Source organism: Scyliorhinus canicula, chromosome 5, assembly GCF_902713615.1.
Source record: "Scyliorhinus canicula chromosome 5, sScyCan1.1, whole genome shotgun sequence".
In the NCBI taxonomy this organism is placed as follows: Eukaryota; Metazoa; Chordata; class Chondrichthyes; order Carcharhiniformes; family Scyliorhinidae; genus Scyliorhinus; species Scyliorhinus canicula.
This window is the reverse complement of record NC_052150.1, coordinates 199,284,711-199,306,447: the sequence shown is the minus strand read 5'-3', so window position 1 is coordinate 199,306,447 and position 21,737 is coordinate 199,284,711. Positions and strand designations below refer to the sequence as shown.

Here is a 21,737-nt window from a genome sequence, read left to right as displayed (position 1 = left end):
CAGGAGACTAGCTGTCTAAGCTTTCTGTCTTGCACCCATCAGGACAGATCACACGATTACCAATAGTAAAGGGAACAACATTTTATACTGTGCAAGAAGGGTGGTTCTGATTGCTTAGCAAGTGGACTCTGATTGGTAGAGTAATTGGCATGGAGGATGCAGCAGTGTTTAACTGCTAAGCTTTTGTTCAATTCAAACCAGGCGATTGATTCTTAATTGTTCAAGACATTTCCATGGGGAATGAACCAGGGAATGGCTGTCTCCAAGTTTTTGTTCAGTTGAAAAAGATACAGTGCGTGGACATATGAATATACATGCGTACATATGAATTAGGAGCAGGAGTAGACTATACAGCCCCTCAAGCCAGTTCCGCCATTCAATAACATCATGGCTGATTTGATTGTAACCTCAACCCCACATTCCTGCCCACCCCTGATAACCTTTCACCCCCTTGTTTATCAAGAATCTATCTAGCTCTGCCTTAAAAATATTCAAAGACTCTGCTTCCACTGCCTTTTGAGGAAGAGAGTTCCAAAGATTCAAGACCCTCTGAGAGAAAAATAAATCTCTCCATCTCTGTCTTAAATGAGCAAGCCCTAATTTTTAAACAGTGACCCCTAGTTCTAGATTCTCCCACAAGAGGAAACATCATCTCCACATCCACCCTGTGAAGACACTGCAGGATCTTGAAGGTTACAATTAAATCGCCTCTTCTAAGCTCTAGTGTTTACAAACCTAACCTTTCCAAGCTTTCTTCCTTAGGCAACCTGCCAGTTCCTGGTATTCGTTTAGTAAACTTTCTCTGAACTGTTTCTAATGTATTTACATCTTTCCTTAAATAAGGAGACCAATATTGTACACAGTCTCCAGATATGATCTCACCAATTTCTTGTGCAACTGAAACATAACTTCACAATTTTTGTAATCAATTCCTCTCTCAATGAGCAATACCATTCTATTAGCTTTCCTAATTACTTGCTGTTCCTTAGTACTGGCATTTTTGTGATTCATGCACCAGGACACCAATTCACTCTGCATCTCAGAACTCCCCGATCTCTTGAGGATTTATCAGCCCGTCGACCCAAAAATTTGCTCAATACCACTTACCTGGTGATTGTAATTTTCATAAACTCCTCCTTCCCTACATTTCCTGATTTATAGCTATTTCTGGGATGTAACTTGTGTTCTCTATTGTGAAGACCGATGCAAACTGCCTGTTTAATTCATATGCCAAAACCCAACTTTTTATTATCAATTCTTCAGACAAACTTGCTATAGGACCTACGCTCACGTTGTTAGCTCTTATTTAAATATCTATAGAAACGCTTACTATCCGTCTTTATAATACTAGTTAGCTTCCTCTCGTACTCCAGTTTTTTCCCTCCTTATCAATCTTTTTGTCATTCTTCGATGTTCTTTATACTCTTTCCAATCTTCTGACCTGCCACTCCGTCTCTGTGTAAATATATATTTTTTCCTTAAGTTTAGTACTATCTTTAACTTTTTTAGTTAACCACGGATGATGGGCTTTCCCCTTGGAATTTTTCTTTCTCATTGGAATGTTTATATTCTATGTATTCTGAAATATCCCTTTAAATGTCTACCATTGAACCTTTGTTGATCTATCCCTTCAGCACATGTGCTAGTTCACTTTAGTTAACTCCACTTTCATGCCCTCATAATTGCCCTTAATCAAGTTTAAAATACTGGTCTTGGGTGCACTTTTCTCCCACTAAAACTAATGCAAAATTCAATCATGTGATTGCTGCTACCTAGGGGTACCTTCACTGAAGTTATAAATTAATCATATCTCATTGCAAAATTTGAGGTCTAGTATAGCCCTCTGGTTGGCTCCAGAACATGCTGATTCAAGAAACTATCCCAAAAACATTCTAAGAACTCCTCATCTAGCTATATTTGGAAATCTGATTTTTCCAATCGATATGTAGAATGCCCACCTCAGTCTACCTCAGATTATCCTGGAAAGATAAGTGGTCTCAAAAGTTTGAGCAGCAGGTGAAGCTTGCCGTTTTACGCCGGTACTATGCATTCTCCACTAACAGGATGCTGCCGTTAAGCCAAAAGATATTGTGCCTGTCACACAAATGAATAATGTGGTATATGAATTTTAGGATTTGTTTGGTACTAGATATGTAGGCCGTACGTCCTAATGACTGGTGGCTGATATTAAACAGCACGTCCCTTTGGCTGTTTGCAATAGGCAAAGTACTGACTGTACCTGCCCTTGCTTACAGATCTCAAAAGCTAGTGTCCAATATTAGATGTGATTCTGCGCTTGGACAACATTTTCTAAGCAATCCTGATTATGCTAAGAATTACACTGAAAACAAATTTAAGATTGTCGCTCTCACGGCATGCCTCACTGATGCATGCTAGAAGCCACATTTATCCACACACAAGCATGCCCTTTGTAGATAGAAGGAGCATGCCCACGTATTGTGGCTTTTTCAACTAAACAAGAGCTTGACGGATAGCCATTCCCTGCTTTATTTTCCATGACAGTGCCTTACCCAGAGTTAACCTGCCTGGTTTGAATTTGAGCAAAAACTTAGAAGCTAACTGTTCCCTGCTGCATTTTCTGTGGCAATGACTCTACCAATTGATAATCTTGTTTGCAATCTTGCCATCTATCCTCATGAATGCCAAATGAGAAACTTAGACAACGCGTCTCTTTTTTCAGCAATACTCAAAACATAATTATAACATTCTAAAAGTTAATGTTGGGATTTTGGTAATGTCACCAGACTATTAATCTAGTAGCCCAGGTTAATCCTCTGGCAACATGGGCTCAAATCCCACCATGGCAGCGGGTGGAATTTAAAGTCAGTTAATAAATCTGGAAGATAAAGCTCGTCTCAGTGATGGTGACTATGGCAACTATCATTGATTGTTGTAAAATCCCATCTCACTCACTAATGTCCTTTAAGGGAAAGAAATCTGTCATCTTGCCCAGTCTGACCGATATGTGACCCCAGAGCCACAGCAATGTGGTTGGCTCTTAACTGCGCTCTGAAGTGGCCCAGCAAGCCACTCAGTTCAAGGCCAACAAATGTTGATTTTGCCAGGGCCACCCATATCCCATGAAAAAATAAAAGAAAATTATATCATTTTGACCGAGTTCAATACTTTGGAGGGATGTTTAAATTATTAGGGAAGGACTAAGTGTGGTCAGTATTTCTCCAGTGACTTTATTTTTGTTTCCATACAACATCAGTAACATTCTTGCATTTATATGGTACCTTTATTATAGAATAATATCTTGAGGCACTTGTCAGAGGATAGTAAATAGCATCATGTGCAAACGGAAGTTAGAAGAAATGTCCAAGACATCGTCATATGAGTAATGATTAAGGTGGTGGTTAAAAGCAGGGAGAGTGATAGAAATGTTTAAGATGCGAGTTCCAGAAAGCAGAGCCAAAATACCTGAAAGCTTTGTTATCAGTGATGTGGGGAGGCAATCGACAGAATGCTAATGGTGAATGAATAAAGGCTTGGGACGGTTAAGGCTAGAGGAGGCCAAAGTGGTGGAATGGGGTGAAAATTGAATAATGTTTTTACTGGCAGCTTGCATTTCACATTATGAATTCATAATAGGAGATGACACTATTCTGCAGTCTCACGTGCAAGAGGATTTTGTTGGATTCAAGTGAATTTATTGTGACATTAAATTTTTACCTATTGTTCTCTGTTATATATTGTATTTCAACCTAAAAATATTGCAAATTTTTCACACCCTTGTGCACTTGTGATCACCCCCAAGCTTGTGATTTGCAAACATGCCATGATCACATTTTCTTTTAAGATTTATTCAGCACAGTGCAATGTTGGCTAGTATATTTTAAAACATCTTTGGCATTATTTGCACCAGGCTTTGTCTCAGTGGAGAGATGCTTAAGAGAAAATGAGGTACTGAACTTTTTGTTTGTTTCCCTGAAACTCTTGATATTCATTTTAAGTCTGGCTAAGAATTGGTTCAATGTCTGTCTTGCACACAGCATTCAATGGTTGACAAAAGTTCTGATTGTATTTGTGTAGCCAGCCACAGTACCAGCCAGTTATCTCAAAAACTGAAAACAACTTACAAGGCCTCTACTAGCAAGGTATGTGGTTGATATGTATTCAAAGCATGCTATCATAACTTATTGGAAAAGATTGCAGCAGAATGCACTAATTTCAAGTGATTTCCTTTCTTGCGCTGTTAATTTTTCAGTTTAAAAAAAGTACACATTAATAAATGTTTGAACTAAAAATGTGCTTTGAGATTTTTAAATATATATATACTTTGTCAGCCGCAGCTTAGCTGGCAGCACTCTCATTTCTGAGTTACAAGGTCCCATTCCAGGAACTTGAACTGAAAATCAAGGCTTACATTCAGTGCAGTATTGAGGGGAGTGCTGCACAATCAAAGGTGTCGTCTTTCGGATGAGAGGTTATACTGAGACCTATTTGCCCTCTCAGTAGATATAAACGGGTTCCCCGGTAATATTTGAAAAAGAGCAGTAGAGTCATCAGCAGTGTCCTAGCCAATGTTTATGTCTCAATCAACATCAGAATCCCCCCAGACGATTGTCGCATGAGCGTATCCAAACTCCACTCCCCAAAACAACACGCCTCAAAAAATAATCTTTCACAGCCATGCCTTTCCATCAGCGGTTTGCATTCCAGAATTCAGTCCGGGTTTTTCAAATGACACTTTCAAGCAAAGCTTCCGCTCCACTTTTGACAACAAATCCAATATACAACTTGCCTGTCAGAGTTTCTTTGTCTTGACTGCTGTGCACACTGTTCTCTTTCACTCTTGATTCCTAGACTCTTATTAAAATGGCATCAAACTTTTGATTTACCTCTGAAGTTTGTTTTCCCACTTGAACTCTGGTTACTGCAGCTGTCTCTTTCACTCACAAAACTTTGTCTGCTTGCCCCTTGAATTCTCCTCTGAACAATACCTTGGTCTCTGTCCTCTTGACTTCAGTCTTAATACAGTCTTTCAGTCCCAATTTACTAGTTATCTGGACTGTATCTGGCAGTCTGCCTCTTTGAAGCTCCTTTATCCTGTCCAGCTTCCCCTGGTGAGTTGAGATATTCACTCCCCGGTAACTGGACGTGAAGATACCAGGTGCCCTGTCTTCAACTGTCCTGCTTCCTGGTAAACTGAGAACACAAAGCCTTCCTACCTTGAAAGGCCCCCAGTTGCTTAGCAACAACTCCTACTTGTACTCGTACTGTAACCCTCTCTGAGGATAATACAGCACATTTGAAACTGAATCAACCTCCACATGAATCGAGCTATAGATTTTACTCTTACACAGAAACCTTAAATTAAACCCAATTAAAACTATACCTTATTTTTAATGTTTACCAATACAAATATAAATCCCTTAAAATTACCTTTGTTTTCCTAACAATTTTCTATTCCCCTGTTCTTAAGGCAATTACTTTCGCCCTGGCAATCTATACTGGATCCATTGATCTCTAATACTAGATTCATATGGCAATTCTCAACTCTGTGACAATTTATTTAGTCACTAGCTAGTTTTTATGGCAACCCCTGAACCTGTGACAAATACCCATTGACTGCCAATGTACTGGGAAAATGCTAACTTCCTAGTAAGTGCCCTACTCCTAACTCCCAACAGATACTCCCCCAGAAAATGTCCTGTGTCAAATGCAAAGTCCTCAGTGATGCACCCCTACTTTGTACCGTTTTTGAAGGGAGCTTTGCAACATTTATCCCAAGTAATATGTACCTGAAACAACATAACTAACAACTTTTGATTCAATATTTGCGACTCATGATGAATGGGAAAAGCGCAACTGGCTTCCCTACAAAAACCTAAGCTTCATGTGTACCACTAATCAACGGTTTTCCAAACATTTAGTCTTCATGCCAATCTTCCAGCTAGTCAGCGTTATAACTTTGTCTTCTGTTTACTGCTAAGGTAGACTCACCGGAGCCCAAATGTGTCCTAGCTATAACTCCAGTTCACTCTACTTCTTATTTCTTAAAGTTAAATCGCCAACTTTACGTACCTCAATATTCATGAATCATCCTAATAATACATACAAATGAAAACTTTCCCATCACTCTAATATACAGTACAATTTGACGGTGTAAACCATATTAATTTCACAAATGTGGCAATGGCATGAAGTGTGACAGGTAGCTGTGAATGAAAATAAATTATTTATTTTCTTTCTGTCTTTAAACTAAAACATTTGTTTGATGAATGTGCTGCAAATTGGTCTGGAAATGGTATAGTCTTCACTGTGTTCTCAGCAAGCAACACACTTATTTTCTTCTGCTTATGATATAGCGATCAAACTCTTTCCCAGGCAAAGCAGGTGGAGCACGCAACTTCAACATGGGAAGTTGGGAGTTGTGGGGTGGAGATTCGTGGGTAATTTATTTTCCAGTGAAACCATATGCATGATGCATCCTCTTGGTAACAGTGATGGAATTGCTGCAGCCTAGTGGACTTAGAAATTTGTTTTGAAAAATGTAACTTAAAATTGCTTTTGGTGGTACATAATATATTCTTAAAACATCAGTAACCCTGTTATGTATGATACATGATTAATAGCAGAGAATGTACCTATGTTTGTGTTTGACATTAACTTTGTCCGTTTGTAACTTGAATGGATAAACAGTAATAAAATATAAACTTACTAACAAGAAGTTGGGCATCAACATTCATGAAGTGTTATTTTCTACATTTTGGGATTAACATGATGCTAGATATGGCCTCCAATGACTTTTATAGTCGCTTAGAGTTCTGGAGGAAGAAGGATGGCCAAGCATGACTTCTGTCCACATGCTAGAAATACTGGAATATGCCAGTAGCCTCCAGTGGCATTGCACATACCAAATAAAAATAAAAGGAGGAAAGTTGGAGACAAATGTAGGTAGGATATTAAAATTCAGGAATGTTCAAAGGGGTATCTGCCACAGAGAACACAGGAGATGCATAGCTTCCTGTCCTAAAACCGGCCACGTACCTGAATCATCATGACATATTGACAGTGGTAGTAAAGGATTTTTCATTATAAATGGCCTATTAACCATATTTATTTTAATAAAAGAGCTCCAGTTTTTCCAGTCTTCTAATAACGAAAGCTTCTTACTTTTGATATCTCCATGGTGTAGCACTGTTAGAACTCATAATAGTTATACAGAGGACAACATTGAGTAGATGGCAATGAGGAGTCACTTACTTTTTGTTCTAGGGTGAAACATAGGGTCCAGGAAATGGTCTTGGACCTATGGGTGAGCCAAGTGGTTCTGTTGTATTTTGGTATTTGACTAATTCTACCTTGCACATACTTTTGATGAATAGGAAACTAACACTGCAATATAAAATTAACAAGACTGAGAGGTCAGTAAACTAGCTGCTTTCCAGGCCGAAGCCACCAGTGTTATTTTTTTTTGATTCTTGCAAGTGTGTTCTGGGCTTCTTGTTAGTTGGGGAATGGGATGCAAGGTAGCATGTATTAGTCAGAGATAGGGAGATTGATTTCCTGAATTTATGGCTCCTCATAGTAATGCTTGTAGTTCTGGAAACCGACAAGTGCAGCGAGTTAAATCTTATGTGTTTATATTGTGATTGAAGGATATCTGCTATGTATGATAGGTAAAAGGATCATTGATTTAGCCATTTGGATGTAAATACTAAAGCCCAGTTCAAAATTCATTTTTAAAATGGATCCCATCGTAAGACTGCAAACATAACCTCAGATTACAAAAGCGTATAGCTTGCAATAACTTGCAACGGCTGAGGCTGTTTAGCACAGGGCTAAATTGCTGGCTTTGAAAGCAGACCAAGGCATGCCAGCAGCATGGTTCAATTCCCGTAACAGCCTCCCTGAACAGGCGCCGGAATGCGGCGACTAGGGGCTTTTCATAGTAACTTCATTTGAAGCCTACTTGTGACAATAAGCAATTTTCATTTTTCATTCATTTCAATAATAAAAGCATGGATTTTGAAACATTTGCAGCTGAACCAGAAGCAAATGCAACATTTCTACTGAAGGTCAAAATGAGCACCAGAGTTAACATGAATCTACCATTATTCAAAATGTGAGTAATATAGCAGTCAGCAAATACCAGACCTGATAATAAGTGCAAGTTTACATTCCAACACACAGAAGACACGCAAAGATGCAACATAGTCATATCTATGTGGCACATTGATGATTGACAACTAACCATCCAATCAAATGCATTTCAAATCAGCACATTACAAGGGTAGGAACAGATGGATTCAGATTGATAACATTTTCCTTAAAGATAGAGGTCCGGGCAGCAATTTTCCATTCCAGGATCACTCTATACTTGACTATCTGCTATCTTACTTCATATTTTCATATTTCCATTCTAAATCTAAGACTGCGCAAGCTGCTTTGCTTTGAGCAAGAAACCATTATCATATTTTGAAAGTTCAACTTTTTTGTCCGCTACTAAGTTTAATTATATCTCTTAAAGTCTTCTGCTGGCAGGGGCTTAATTGAGAATATTTGATTTGTAACCACAAGATTTAAAAGATTTGGGGCAGCACGGTAGCTTTGTGGATAGCACAAATGCTTCACAGCGCCAGGGTCCCAGGTTCGATTCCCTGCTGGGTCACTGTCTGTGTGGAGTCTGCACATCCTCCCCGTGTGTGCGTGGGTTTCCTCCGGGAGCTCCGGTTTCCTCCCACAGTCCAAAGATGTGCAGGTTAGGTGGATTGGCCATGATAAATTGCCCTCGGGGTCCAAATTGCCCCTTAGTGTTGGGTGGGGTTTCTGGGTTATGGAGATAGGGTAGAGGTATGGGCTTGGGTAGGGTGCTCTTTCCAAGAGCCAGTGCAGACTCGATGGGCCGAATGGTCTCCTTCTGCACTGTAAATTCTATGAAAATTCAATGAAAACTCTGAATTATAATCAATAATAAAGATTTAATTTTGCATCCGAGACGTATAGTGCAAATTTTTACTTAGTTAGGTGTATACGAGACTACACTTAACCAAGGGTAGATTTCATCAATTGGCTTAGTCGGCAGGATACGATCCATTTTAAAAATGAATTTTGAACTGGGCTTTAGTATTTACATCAAAATGGCTAAATCGATGATCCTTTTACCTATCAGAAATAGCAGATTTCCTTCAGTGATTCACTATTTACCCTGAAGCTTTAATATACAATGCCTTAATTAGCTGGCCATGCACTGCCATCGAGAAGGTGGTTTATAAAATTAATCAAATCATGTGTGTTCACACGGGACCACTGACAAGCGGAATGAAGTCCAGCTTTAACTCTTGTTTAGCAAAGGCATCAAAGAACCTTTCTCCTTAGTGCACAAAGTTTGATATAAAGGTGAATTAGCTAAAACTATTTTATTTAACTATGTCTGCATTAATATGATTAGGACTGTTGCAAACATGGGTGGCGCTCTGGTTAGCACTGCTGTCTCGCGGCACTGAGGACCTTTTTAAAATAAATTTAGAGTACCCAATTATTATTTTTTTTTCCAATAAAGGGGCAGTTTAGAGTGACCAATCCACCTAACCTGCACATCTTTGGGCTGTGAGGGTGAAACCCACGCAGACATGGGGAGAATGTGCAAACGCCACACGGACAGTCCCAGGGCCGGGATTCGAACCCGGGTCCTCAGAGCCGCAGTCCTAGTGCTATCCACTGCACCACATGCCGCCCCTGCGCTGAGGACCTGGGTTCCACCCTGGCTCTGGATCATTGTCCGTGTGGAGTTTGCACATTCTCCCCGTGTCTGTGTGGGTCTCATCCCCACAACCCAAAGATGTGCAGGGTAGGTGGATTGGCCATGCTAAATTGCCCCTTGATTTAAAAAAAAGGACTGTTGCGAGCTACAATATAAGTAAACTGATCTTTAATATCAGGCAACAGAATCTAAATCATCATAATTACAGCAAAAATATATGTGCTACTTGCCATAGCTGGGTTTTACTTAGTAACAGTACAACGGAACAATTACTTCCTTTGATGTAGTATAGACTCAGCAAAGCTTTTTTATATTCTATGCAATATTAAGTAGACTTTCATTGTTCGGCCAGCATTCCATCCATCCTCTCCCTGCATGTAGCAGATTGCTGCGACATCAGTCTGTTATCGAGGATGTTCTCGCTTAATCTCTTGAATTGTCTACTCTGCATGCGAGCTTTAGCTGATATTTCAAACATAGACAAAAGGAGAGCAAGAGAGAAAAACGGTCCATCAAACGTGTCTCAATCTGCTATTGTGCAATCTAGATGCATCACCAACCCCCAAATCTTCCTTATATTATAGTTGTGCAGTTTCTATGGAGAGAAAGTAAAGTTCAGGGCATTTTAGAAAAATACAAGTGACACTTCTCCAATACCAAAAGATAATTAAGTGTCAGGAGCCAGTATCATCTCTGCTGGTAGTTATTCTGTGCCTCTCTCTGTGCGCAGTCTAGGCATTGGCAAGCTTAATGGGCCAAATTTTAATTTTGTGCATCCGATGCCGAGATCCAGATCATCTTTCTTTCAGTAACTCTATCTGTGTGAGAATAAAAGCGGGAGTGTGCACTAATTCATGAGGTTTGTTGCTTCCTATCGTTCTCTAATTCAGGCAGCTTTCATTAATCTTTATCCTTTTTTTGCTGTCCACTAGTCAGCTTTAAACTGGTTCTGCTATAATTTTGTTGAAATCATATGCCTCCAATTTTATAGCGAGCTTGAGACATTTTCAGAAAATTGGTCGATTTGCACAGGCTGTATCCATTTGGTCACTAGCTCAAAGAAGTATTAAATTTGTTGAGCACAATTTTTCTTGAACGCAGCTATCCTTTCTGCACATGATTACTTTATGTTTTTCACAGTGTATCTTTATTACATTTGTAGTTCATTGACTGTTGGCTACTTTTTAAATTGTTTTCAGATACCTTGCTGTATTTAGGAAAACCGAGACAGGAAACAAATTGGGGAAAAAAACAAAAAGAGGAGAGAAAAAAAAGGAAGGATAAAATATGTTTGATTTCTACTTAACAAAATTAATTGTACGTTGAGTTAGATTACATGGCCGGTGCAGGAGTCAACTCCTGTTGTTTCAATTTTGTTATATTTTTTAAATTGCTGTATTTTCACTAAAACAATCTGCCATCTACTTGACTCCTTCCTGCAGTACATATTGTTACCACAGAGTGGCAGTGTTCTATTTGTGTTTTCCTGGCCTCATCCAGGTTCTACTCCTGTTTATGGATAAAATAAATTCTTAAGTTGACAACCACCCAATTCCTGTATTACATTGTGTATGGACTTCCAAAAGGAACATTCCAAGATATTTGCAATAGTAAAGCAATGGCATTGTGGTCAAGGTGTTGAAGATCTTTGACCTTTTGAATGGTACAGTTTTTCTGTTTATCTTGCAGGCTTTTTCTGTCATTGAGTGGCTTTAGTGTATGATAAACTAGACACAATTAAAGCATGAGTTTCAATTAATTAAAGCGTTGGACATACATTTGTTGCGATCCTAGTTGATATAACTGGACGGGAAGATCCCAGAATGGAACCCTGGCTCAAAAGACTAACTTTTATTTTTTTTTAAACAAAACGTGGAGGAGCAGTGTCACAGGACCGCTAATTAGTTTGAAAAACAAGGAAAAAAATATTTATTAAACATGAAAGGTTGGATTATGCTCCAGTACCCTTTCTACTCTGAACCCAAGTGTTAATGGATTTACCGCAGAATCCACCCAGATGATTGTCACATGAGTTTCCAAACTCCACTCCCAAAAACATGCTTTAAAATCTTCTCTCACAACAATGCTTTCCCTTAGTGGTTTGCATTCCAAAATCCAGTTCAGATTTTTCAAATAACACACTTAAACAAAGCTTCGGCTCAACTTTTAACAGCGAATCAAGTCCAGGATTGGGGATTGGTGTAAATTAGGATTTCCTTGTGTTGGCTACTGGACAAACTGTTCACAAATGCTTTAACTCTCAATTTCCAGACTTTTAGTAAAAATATATCAAAGTTACCTCTGAAGTTTGCTGTCCCACTTTAAACACTTTAAATATGGATAATTGTATCTCTAACTCTAACATGTTTTACTTTTCCTTGAATTCTTCTGTTAAGTACATTGGCCTCTGTTCTTTTAACTCCAGTGGACTGTAACTTGTTCCTTCGGAAGCCTGCATCTTAGCAACTCCCTTATCCTGTCCCCAATGTGGGTGGCACGGTAGCACAGTGGGTAGCACTGTTGCTAGCGCCAGGCCAGTGGGTAGCGCCAGGGTCATTTCCTGGCTTGGGTCACTGTGCGGAGTCTGCATCGTCTCCCTATGTCCGCTTGGGTTTCCTCCGGGTGCTCCAGTTTCCTCCCACATGTCACGAAAGACGTGATTGTTAGGTGAATTGGTCATTCTGAATTCTCCCTCTGTGTATCCGAACAGGCGCCAGAATATGACGACTTTTTCACAGTAATTTCATTGCAGTGTTAATGTAAGCCTACTTGTGACAATAAAGATTGTTATTATTATTAACTACAAATAGATTCAGCTAAAACTACAACTTAAAAGTTTTTTTACCTGGCAAGAGCCTCCAGTTGCTAAGCAGTGACTGCTACTTCTAATCTGTCTTCACGCCGTGGCCTTCTCTAAGTACGATAGAAACAGAGTTGAACTTGACCAAACCCCCACATACAAACACCTTAATCCAGCAGGAATCTAAATATAGGTTTTACCCTTCCAGGCACAGAAACATTAGATTGAATTTAAAAATGTAGCTTATATCTAATGTTTACCAATACAAATATAAATCCCTTAAAACGACCTTTGTTTTCCTAACACATGACTTTGCTTGAGCAACCCAAATAAGGAACTCGCTGGCACATGGTTTAGTTGAGGCAAATAGCACAGATACATTTAAGGGGAAGCTCGGCAAGTTTGTGAGGGGGAAAGGGTGTGAAAGGCTATCTTGTTAGGGTTATGTGAAATAAAGTGGGAGGAGACTCCTGTGGGGCATTGATTCTGGCATTGACCAGTTGGGCTGAATGGCCTGTTTCAGTGCAGTAATTTCTATGCAGATTGCTGCTCTAATGTTGACGTAACCAAAATGGCTGTGACTTCCCAGAATATTATCTCCTGCCACCTATGCTGCTGATTTTATTTAATAAATGTGAAGACAATCAAGTGCGTCTGCGAATAGTAATTTCAGCTAAGTACAGCATTCCAAGTATACTTGTTTCCTATATATTCACAAATCTGATCAGTAGATTAGTTTTCAACAAGCTAGATTTCCCCTTGTGTTAATTTATTTTCAAATTCACTATGTATTGCCTCCTGGACTACAGAACATACTTCCAATCAAATATAGTATTAATACAGAAATACAAATGTATTCCTTCCATAAATCACATACTATGATAATTTTTTGACTAACTTGTAGCTTTTGGAGTAATATTGAGTCCATTAAAAAAGGATACAAATGTCCTTATCTTGCAGGAACTCTGTTCTGAAGACATCACATTTGACTCGAAATGTTAGCTCTGGTTCTCTCTCCACAGATGCTGCCAGACCATTTGAGTTTATCCAGCATTTTCCGTTTTTGTTTCAGGTTTCCAGCATCTGCGGTATTTTGCTTTTATTTTACAGAATTTAAAAAGCTGACCGTTCAGCTCCAGGCCATAAATTTTAATGTAACCTGGATGGGGCTCTAATCTTTCTTTTGCGTTTAAGGGTCTTGCATGAGATACCAAAGAAATATCTGGAGGAAATAGAAATTTCACATTGATGCAGTAATGGGTGTTCTTTTGAGGTGTCACTGATAAACGTTTTTGTGCCTCTCGTGGGAGTGTTTGACACTGACAAGGACAGAAGTGGATTTTCACAAGTGCCACATAATAGACTTTCCAGCAAAGTTGAAGCCCATGGAATAAAGGGAATAGTGACAGCATCGAAATGAAGTTGGCTGTGTGATAGAAAACAGTAGTGTTGAACAGCTGTTTTTCAGATTGGAGGAAGATATACAGAGATGTCCCCAGAGGTCCGTTATCTTTCTTGATGATGTATATTAATAACTTAGACTTGAGTGTACAGGCGACAATTTCAAAATTACAGTTGACACAAAATTTGGATGTACAGTGTATTAAGTTGATCTTTTCTCTACACACTAGCTACGACTGTAACATTGCATTCTGTAGTCTCCTTCCTTCTCTATGTACGGTATGCATTGTCTGCATAGCATGCAAGAAACAATACTTTTCACTGTATACTAATACATGTGACAATAAAGCAAATCAAATACATTGATCTGTGAGGAGGTAACTGATGGACTTGAAGAGGATTTATTCTCGTAGAGAGGGGCGACATGCGGCAGATGAGATTTCATGCAGAAGTGTGAATTGATCATTTTGGTAGGAAGAACGAAGAGAGAGAGAACTAAAGAGTACTGCAGTTCTTTTTTTTTTTGAAAAATATTTTAATTCACCTTTTTCACATTTTCTCCCAAATTTACACCCACCAACAATAATCAGTAACAAATATGTCAATCCCCATATCAATAACAACGATCCCATCCTCCCACCAAACCCCAAACATTAGCCCGCATGTTCACATAAACAAATGACAAAAAGGAATCAGGAATCACCCATAGTCACCGTTAACACACACAGCCCCCCAACCCTCTCAGCTAATGTTCGATGTTATCCAGTTCTTGAAAGTGCACAATGAATAATGCCCATGAATTGTAGAACCCCTCCATCCTTCCCCTCAGTTCAAACTTAACCGTCTCAAGAGTCAAGAATTCCAACAGGTAGAGTACTGCAGTTCTGAGGGGGCTGCAGAAATGGAGAGATCTGATGCACAAATCATGGAAGGTGATGGCAGTTGGAGAAAGTAGTTTAAAATGCATATGGGATCCTGGGCTTTCTAAATAAGACATTTTGTACAAAAGTAGGGAACCTGTGGTGGACCTTTCTAAAATACTGGTTTGGCCTCAATTGGAGCATTGGATTGGATTGGTTTATTGTCACTTGTACCGAGGTACAGTGAAATGTATTTTTCTGCGAGCAGATCATTAAGTACACGGGAAGAAAAGGGAATAAAAGAAAATACATTGCGTCCAATTCTGAGCACCATACTTTAAGATGGTTGTGAAAACTATGGAGAAGGTGCACAAATGATTTACAAGAATGGCTCCATGAATGAGGGACTTAGGTTGCTTAGTTCGGGGGCAGCAGGGTGGCGCAGTGGTTAGAATTTCTGCCTCACGGCGCCGAGGTCCCAGGTTCCATCCCGGCTCTTAGTCACTGTCCGTGTGGAGTTTGCACATTCTCCCCGTGTTTGGGTGGGTTTCACCCCCATAACCCAAAAGATGTGCAGGGTGGATGGATTGGCCATGCTAAATTGCCCCTTAATTGGAAGAAAATTAATTGGGTACTCTAAATTTTTAAAAACAAAGTTGCTAAGTTTGATTGTCGACCTGGGATTCTCTTTGCAGGTGAGAAAGTTGAGAAGAGATTTTAATAGAGGTTTCAACATCATAAGCGGCCTAAACAGAGCAGGTGGAAATAAATTGTTCCCATTGGCAGAAGAATCGAGGGGGCACATTGGCAAACATAATGAAAGCATGAGGAAAATCCTACATGCAGTAACTGGTTAGGATCTAGAATGCAGTGCTGGAGTGTGTGCTGGAGGCAGTTTCAGTAGTGAGTTTCAAAAGAAAATTGGATAAGCACCTGAAGGGACAAAATTCCAGGGCTATATAAAGGGTCAGAGAGTGGGATGAGATAAATTGCCATTCCATATTTCTGTTCTATGAAATAGAACCAAAATTTTGAAAACATTCCATTCCCTGGCATTGTTTAAAAACTATTTCATTTTTTCAAACTAATTTCTCAAAGTGGATGACACTGGGAAGTCAATAATTAACCACTAATCTCCTGTGAGACCAACACACATCATGAGCCTGGAGTTACTTGTGGGCCTCAGGTCGGAGGTAACAGAGTGTTAATGGACTGCTTGGGTTGTTTTGACTGCTTTCATTAAAATTTTCTAATAACAGCAGATGAGCAGGTTTATTAAATTTAGTTCTGTAATTTGCAATGCTGAGATTGAAACCCATGACCTTTGGATTAAGTTTGAGTATAGGAACCACTGGGCACCAGATTTATGTCTCCCCTCTCCCAAATAAATTGAACTCATGAACTTCACTCGGAATTGCGGGAGTATTTTTTCCCTAAATGTCAGCCTGGACTCTGTCATAGTGCTTGGTGCTGCCTCTCCTTCAAATGAGATGCTAAACCAAGCTACACTGCCCTCTCAGCTGGATGTAAAAGTTGTCATCATGCTATTTGAAGAATAGTGGAATTCTCCCAGTGCCCCGGCCAATATTTAAGTAGCATAAATTTTCAAAATAAAATTAGCCAAAAAATATTACACTGGGGCCCTGCCATAACACCATCCATGGAGACAGTATTTTAAGATTGTTTTATAGGTGACACTGTTTCATTTTATAAGTGAGACCATTTCATTAGAGAATTGGATAAACACAATGGAGTTGCTGTGTTTTTGGTGGAGAACACCTCTGACTGAATATAAAAAGTACAGATGTGGTTATATTTGTGTTCCCTAAATCAATCAGCATTTCCTCACAGGCTAAGATGTGCATGCATTGGGCCCACTCATAGCTTTGCCTTTTGCCGGTGCTTAGCACTCTGGCTTATATACATATTAGCAGGAATTTTCCAGCCGTTCACATGCACTGAGCATCTGCATCACAGGTTTCCTGGTGGCAAGGGGTGCATTCATCAGGAAACCATGTTGACAGTGGGGGGGGGGGGGGGGGGGGGGGGGGGAATGGGAATGGGGACAGGGATGGATGGACTTGAGTTCCCACCACTGGCCAGCGGCAGGTCACCTCCGCGAAAGACACGACGGGTTGCGTGGAAAATCACGCCCATACATTATCCAGCAGGAGTTACTGGCCAACAGCAGCACAAGCAGGTTTACCTTTTTCCTCACACGGGTATTTACGGTCAGCTGAAATGCATTTACAGTAGCCTCAGCAGAATTGATGTACTAAGCTGGATGTTTTCTGGGCTATTGTGGTCTAATATAACTCTGGACTATCTTGTTCAAATGAAAATTTTGAAGTCCAAGGCAAATCGTGTTATACCGAGTTCTGTGTTATAGCGGAGCCCTAGTGTGACCTTGCTTTCATACGAATATGCTACGTAGGAACAGGACGTGGCCGTTCGGCCTTCAAACCTGTTCCATCGTTCATTAATATTATGCCTAATCTGATTGTGGCCTCAATTCCGGTTTCCTTCCTATCACCTATACCCTTTGATTCCTTTGTCAATCAAGAATCTAACTATCTCAACCACAAAGATATCCAATAATGCAGCCACCACTACACTCTGGGGGAGAGAGTTCCGCAGACTCACAACCCTCTGACAGAAAAAATGTCTCTTCATTTCCATCTTAAATGGGAGTGCCCTTATTTTTAAACTGTGTCCCCTAGTTCTTGTCTCTCCCACAAGGAGAAACATCCTTTCAGCTTTCATCCTGTCAGATCCCCTGATGATCTTACAATGTTTCAGTAAGATCGCCTCTCCTGCTTTTAAACTTCAATTGGTACAGGCCCGACCTGTCTACCTTTTCCTCATGGGTAAACCCCTCATCCCAGAAATCAGTCAAGAAAATCTTCTCTGAGCTGCTTCTGATGTAATTATGTTCTTTCTTAACTAGGAGACCAAAATTGTACACTGTACTCCCAATGTGGTCTCATCAATACCCTAGGCAGCTATAGCACAACATCCCTACTCTTATAGGGGACAGGGTGGCGTAATGGTATTGTCACTGGATTAGTAATCCCGAGTTCGAATCCCACAATGGCAGAGGGTGAAATTTGAATTCAATAAAAAAATAATCTGGAATTAAGTCTAATGTTGACCGTGAAAACATTGCCGCTTGTCTTAAAAGCCCATCTGAGGTACACTAATGTCCTTCAGGGAAGGAAATCTGTCGTCCTTACCCGGCCTGGCCTACATGTGACTCCAAACCCATACAGCGATGCAGTTGACTCCTCACTGCAATGACCTAGCAAACCACTCCCTTAAAGGGCAATTAGGGATGGGCAACAAATGCTGGCCCAGCGAGCGATGCCCACATCCCAAGAACGAACAAAGAAATAATTCCATTCCCCTTGGAATAAACAGCAACATTTAATTTGCTGGCCTCATCACTTGCTGTACCTGCATGGTACGTTTTCATATACCAGCACACCCCAGAACCCTCTGTACCATAGAGTTTTGCAGTCTCTGCCCATTTAGGGGGGAGAGGAGTAGAGCATTAGTCATTGGAGACTCCATAGTTAGGGGGATAGATAGGAGATTCTGTGGGAACGAGAGAGACTCGCGGTTGGTGTGTTGCCTCCCAGGTGCCAGGGCCCATGATGTCTCGGATCGTGTTTTTGGGATCCTTAAGGGGGAGGGGGTCGTGACCCACACAGGCACCAACGACATAGGTAGGAATAGGGATGTAAAGCAGGAATTCAGGGAGCTAGGGTGGAAACTTAGAGCTAGAACAAACAGTTATTATCTCTGGGTTGTTACCCGTGCCACGTGCTGGCGAGATGAGGAATAGGGAGAGAGAGCAGTTGAACACGTGGCTACAGGTGTTGCAGGAGGGAGGGTTTCAGATACCTGGATAATTGGGGCTCATTCTGGGGTAGGTGGGACCTCTACAAACAGGATGGTCTACACCTGGACCAGAGGGGTAACAATATCCTGGGGGGGGAAATTTGCGAATGCTCTTCGGGAGGGTTTAAACTAATTCAGCAGGGGGTTGGGTACCTGAATTGTAGCTCCAGTATACAGGAGGTTGAGAGTAGTGAGGTCATGAGTAAGGTTTCAAGGTTGCAGGAGTGTACCGGCAGGCAGGAAGGTGGTTTAAAGTGTGTCTACTTCAACGCCAGGAGCATCCGGAATAAGATGGGTGAACTTGCAGCATGGGTTGGAACCTGGGACTTCGATGTTGTGGCCATTTCGGAGACATGGCTAGAGCAGGGACAGGAATAGTTGTTGCAGGTTCCGGGGTTTAGATATTTAAGTAAGCTCAGGGAAGGTGGTAAAAGAGGGGGAGGGGTGGCATTGTTAGTCAAGGACAGTATTATGGTGGCAGAAAGGACGTTTGATGAGGACTCGTCTACTGAGGTAGTATGGGCTGAGGTTAGAAACAGGAGAGGAGAGGTTACCCTGTTGGGAGTTTTCCAGAGGCCTCCGAAAAGTTTCAGAGATGTAGAGGAAAGGATTGCAAAGATGATTCTGGATAGGAGCGAAAGTAACAGGGTAGTTGTTATGGGGGACTTTAACTTTCCAAATATTGACTGGAAATTAATTGAGTACTTTAGATGGGTCCGTTTTTGTCCAATGTGTGCAGGAGAGTTTCCTGACACAGTATGTAGATAGGCCAACAAGAGGTGAGGCCACATTGGATTTGGTACTGGGTAATGAACTAGGACAGGTGCTAGATTTGGAGGTATGTGAGCACTTTGGTGATAGTGACCACAATTCAGTTATGTTTACTTTAGTGATGGAAAGGGATAGGTATAAACTGCAGGGCAAGAGTTATAGCTGGGGGAAAGGCAATTATGATGCGATGAGGCAAAACTTAGGATGCATAGGTTGGGGAAGGAAACTGCAGGGGATGAGCACAATTGAAATGTGGAGCTCGTTCAAGGAACAGCTACTGCGTGTTCTTGATAAGTATGTACCTGTCGGGCAGGGAGGAAGTGGTCGAGCGAGTTTACTAAAGTCCGTGGTTTACTAAAGTTGTTGAATCACTTGTCAAGAGGAAGAAGGAGGCTTATGTAAAGATGAGACGTGAAGGTTCAGTTAGGGCACTCGAGAGTTACAAGTTAGCTAGGAAGGACCTAAAGAGAGAGCTAAGAAGAGCCAGGAGGGGACATGAGAAGTCTTTGGCAAATAGGATCAAGGATAACCCTAAAGCTTTCTATAGGTATGTCAGGAATAAAAGAATGACTAGGGTAAGAGTAGGGCCAGTCAAGGACAGTAGTGGGAAGTTGTGTGTGGAGTTTGAGGAGATAGGAGGTGCTAAATGAATATTTTTCGTCAGTATTCGCGCAGGAAAAAGACAATGTTGTCGAGGAGAATACTGAGATACAGGCTACTACACTAGAAGGGCTTGAGGTTCATAAGGAGGAGGTGTTAGCAATTCTGGAAAGTGTTAAAATAGGTAAGTCCCTTGGGCCGGATGGAATTTATCCTAGGATTCTCTGGGAACCTAGGGAGGAGATTGCTGAGCCTTTAGCTTTGATCTTTATGTCGTCATTATCTACAGGAATAGTGCTAGAAGACTGGAGGATAGCAAATGTTGTCCCCTTGTTCAAGAAGGGGAGTAGAGACAACCCCGGTAACTAGTGAGCCTTACTTCTGTTGTGGCCAAAGTTTTGGAAAGGTTTATAAGAGATAGGATTTATAATCATCTAGAAAGGAATAATTTGATTAGGGATAGTCAACACGGTTTTGTGAAGGGTAGATTGTGCCTCACAAACCTTATTGAGTTCTTTGAGAAGGTGACCAAACGAGTGGACAAGGGTAAAGCAGTTGATGTGGTGAATATGGATTTCAGTAAAGCGTTTGATAAGGTTCCCCACAGTAGGCTATTGCAGAAAATACAGAGGCATGGGATTCAGGGTGATTTAGCAGTTTGGATCAGAAATTGGCTCGCTGTAAGAAGACGGAGGGTGGTGGTTGATAGGAAATGTTCATCCTGGAGTTCAGTTACTAGTGGTGTACCACAAGGATCTGTTTTGGGGCCACTGCTGTTTGTCATTTTTATAAATGACCTGGAGGAGGGCGTAGAAGGATGGGTGAGTAAATTTGCAGGTGACACTAAAGTCGGTGGAGTTGTGGACAGTGCAGAAGGATGTTACAAGTTACAGAGGGACATAGATAAGCTGCAGAGCTGGGCTGAGAGGTGGCAAATGGAGTTGAATGCAGAAAAGTGTGAGATGATTCATTTTGGAAGGAATAACAGGAAGACAGAGTACTGGGCTAATGGTAAGATTCTTGGTAGTGTGGATGAGCAGAGAGATCTCGGTGTCCATGTACATAGATCCCTGAAAGTTGCCACCCAGGTTGATAGGGTTGTTAAGAAGGCATACGGTGTGTTAGCTTTTATTGGTAGAGGGATTGAGTTTCGGAGCCATGAGGTCATGTTGCAGCTGTACAAAACTCTGGTGGGGCCGCATTTGGAATATTGCGTGCAGTTCTGGTCGCCGCATTATAGGAAGGATGTGGAAGCATTGGAAAGGGTGCAGAGGAGATTTACCAGGATGTTGCCTGGTATGGAGGGAAGACCTTATGAGGAAAGGTTGAGGGATTTGAGGCTGTTTTCGATAGAGAGAAGAAGGTTAAGAGGTGACTTAATTGAGGCATACAAAATGATCAGAGGATTAGATAGCGTGGACAGTGAGAGCCTTTTTCCTCGGATGGTGATGTCTAGCACAAGAGGACATATCTTTAAATTGAGGGAAGATATAGGACAGATGTCAGAGGTAGGTTCTTTACTCAGAGAGTAGTAAGGACGTGGAATGCCCTGCCTGCAACAGTAGTGGACTCGCCAACATTAAATGGTCATTGGATAAACATATGGATGATAAGGGAATAATGTAGATGGGCTTTAGAGTGGTTTCACAGGTCGGCGCAACATCGAGGGCCG

The 21,737-nt window shown here is 40.9% G+C and overlaps 1 protein-coding gene across 4 annotated transcripts in view; it reads left to right on the top strand.

The window, feature by feature from the left end:
* The window catches only part of wdr37 (WD repeat domain 37), a 154,609-nt gene that overhangs the window by 71,573 nt on the left and 61,299 nt on the right, over positions 1-21,737 (top strand). For all 4 annotated transcript variants that reach the window (XM_038798323.1, XM_038798322.1, XM_038798325.1 and 1 more), the window contains one exon: positions 4,057-4,121. In XM_038798323.1, the coding sequence (XP_038654251.1) occupies positions 4,057-4,121 (65 nt within the window). The remainder of the gene's footprint in view (positions 1-4,056; positions 4,122-21,737) is intronic.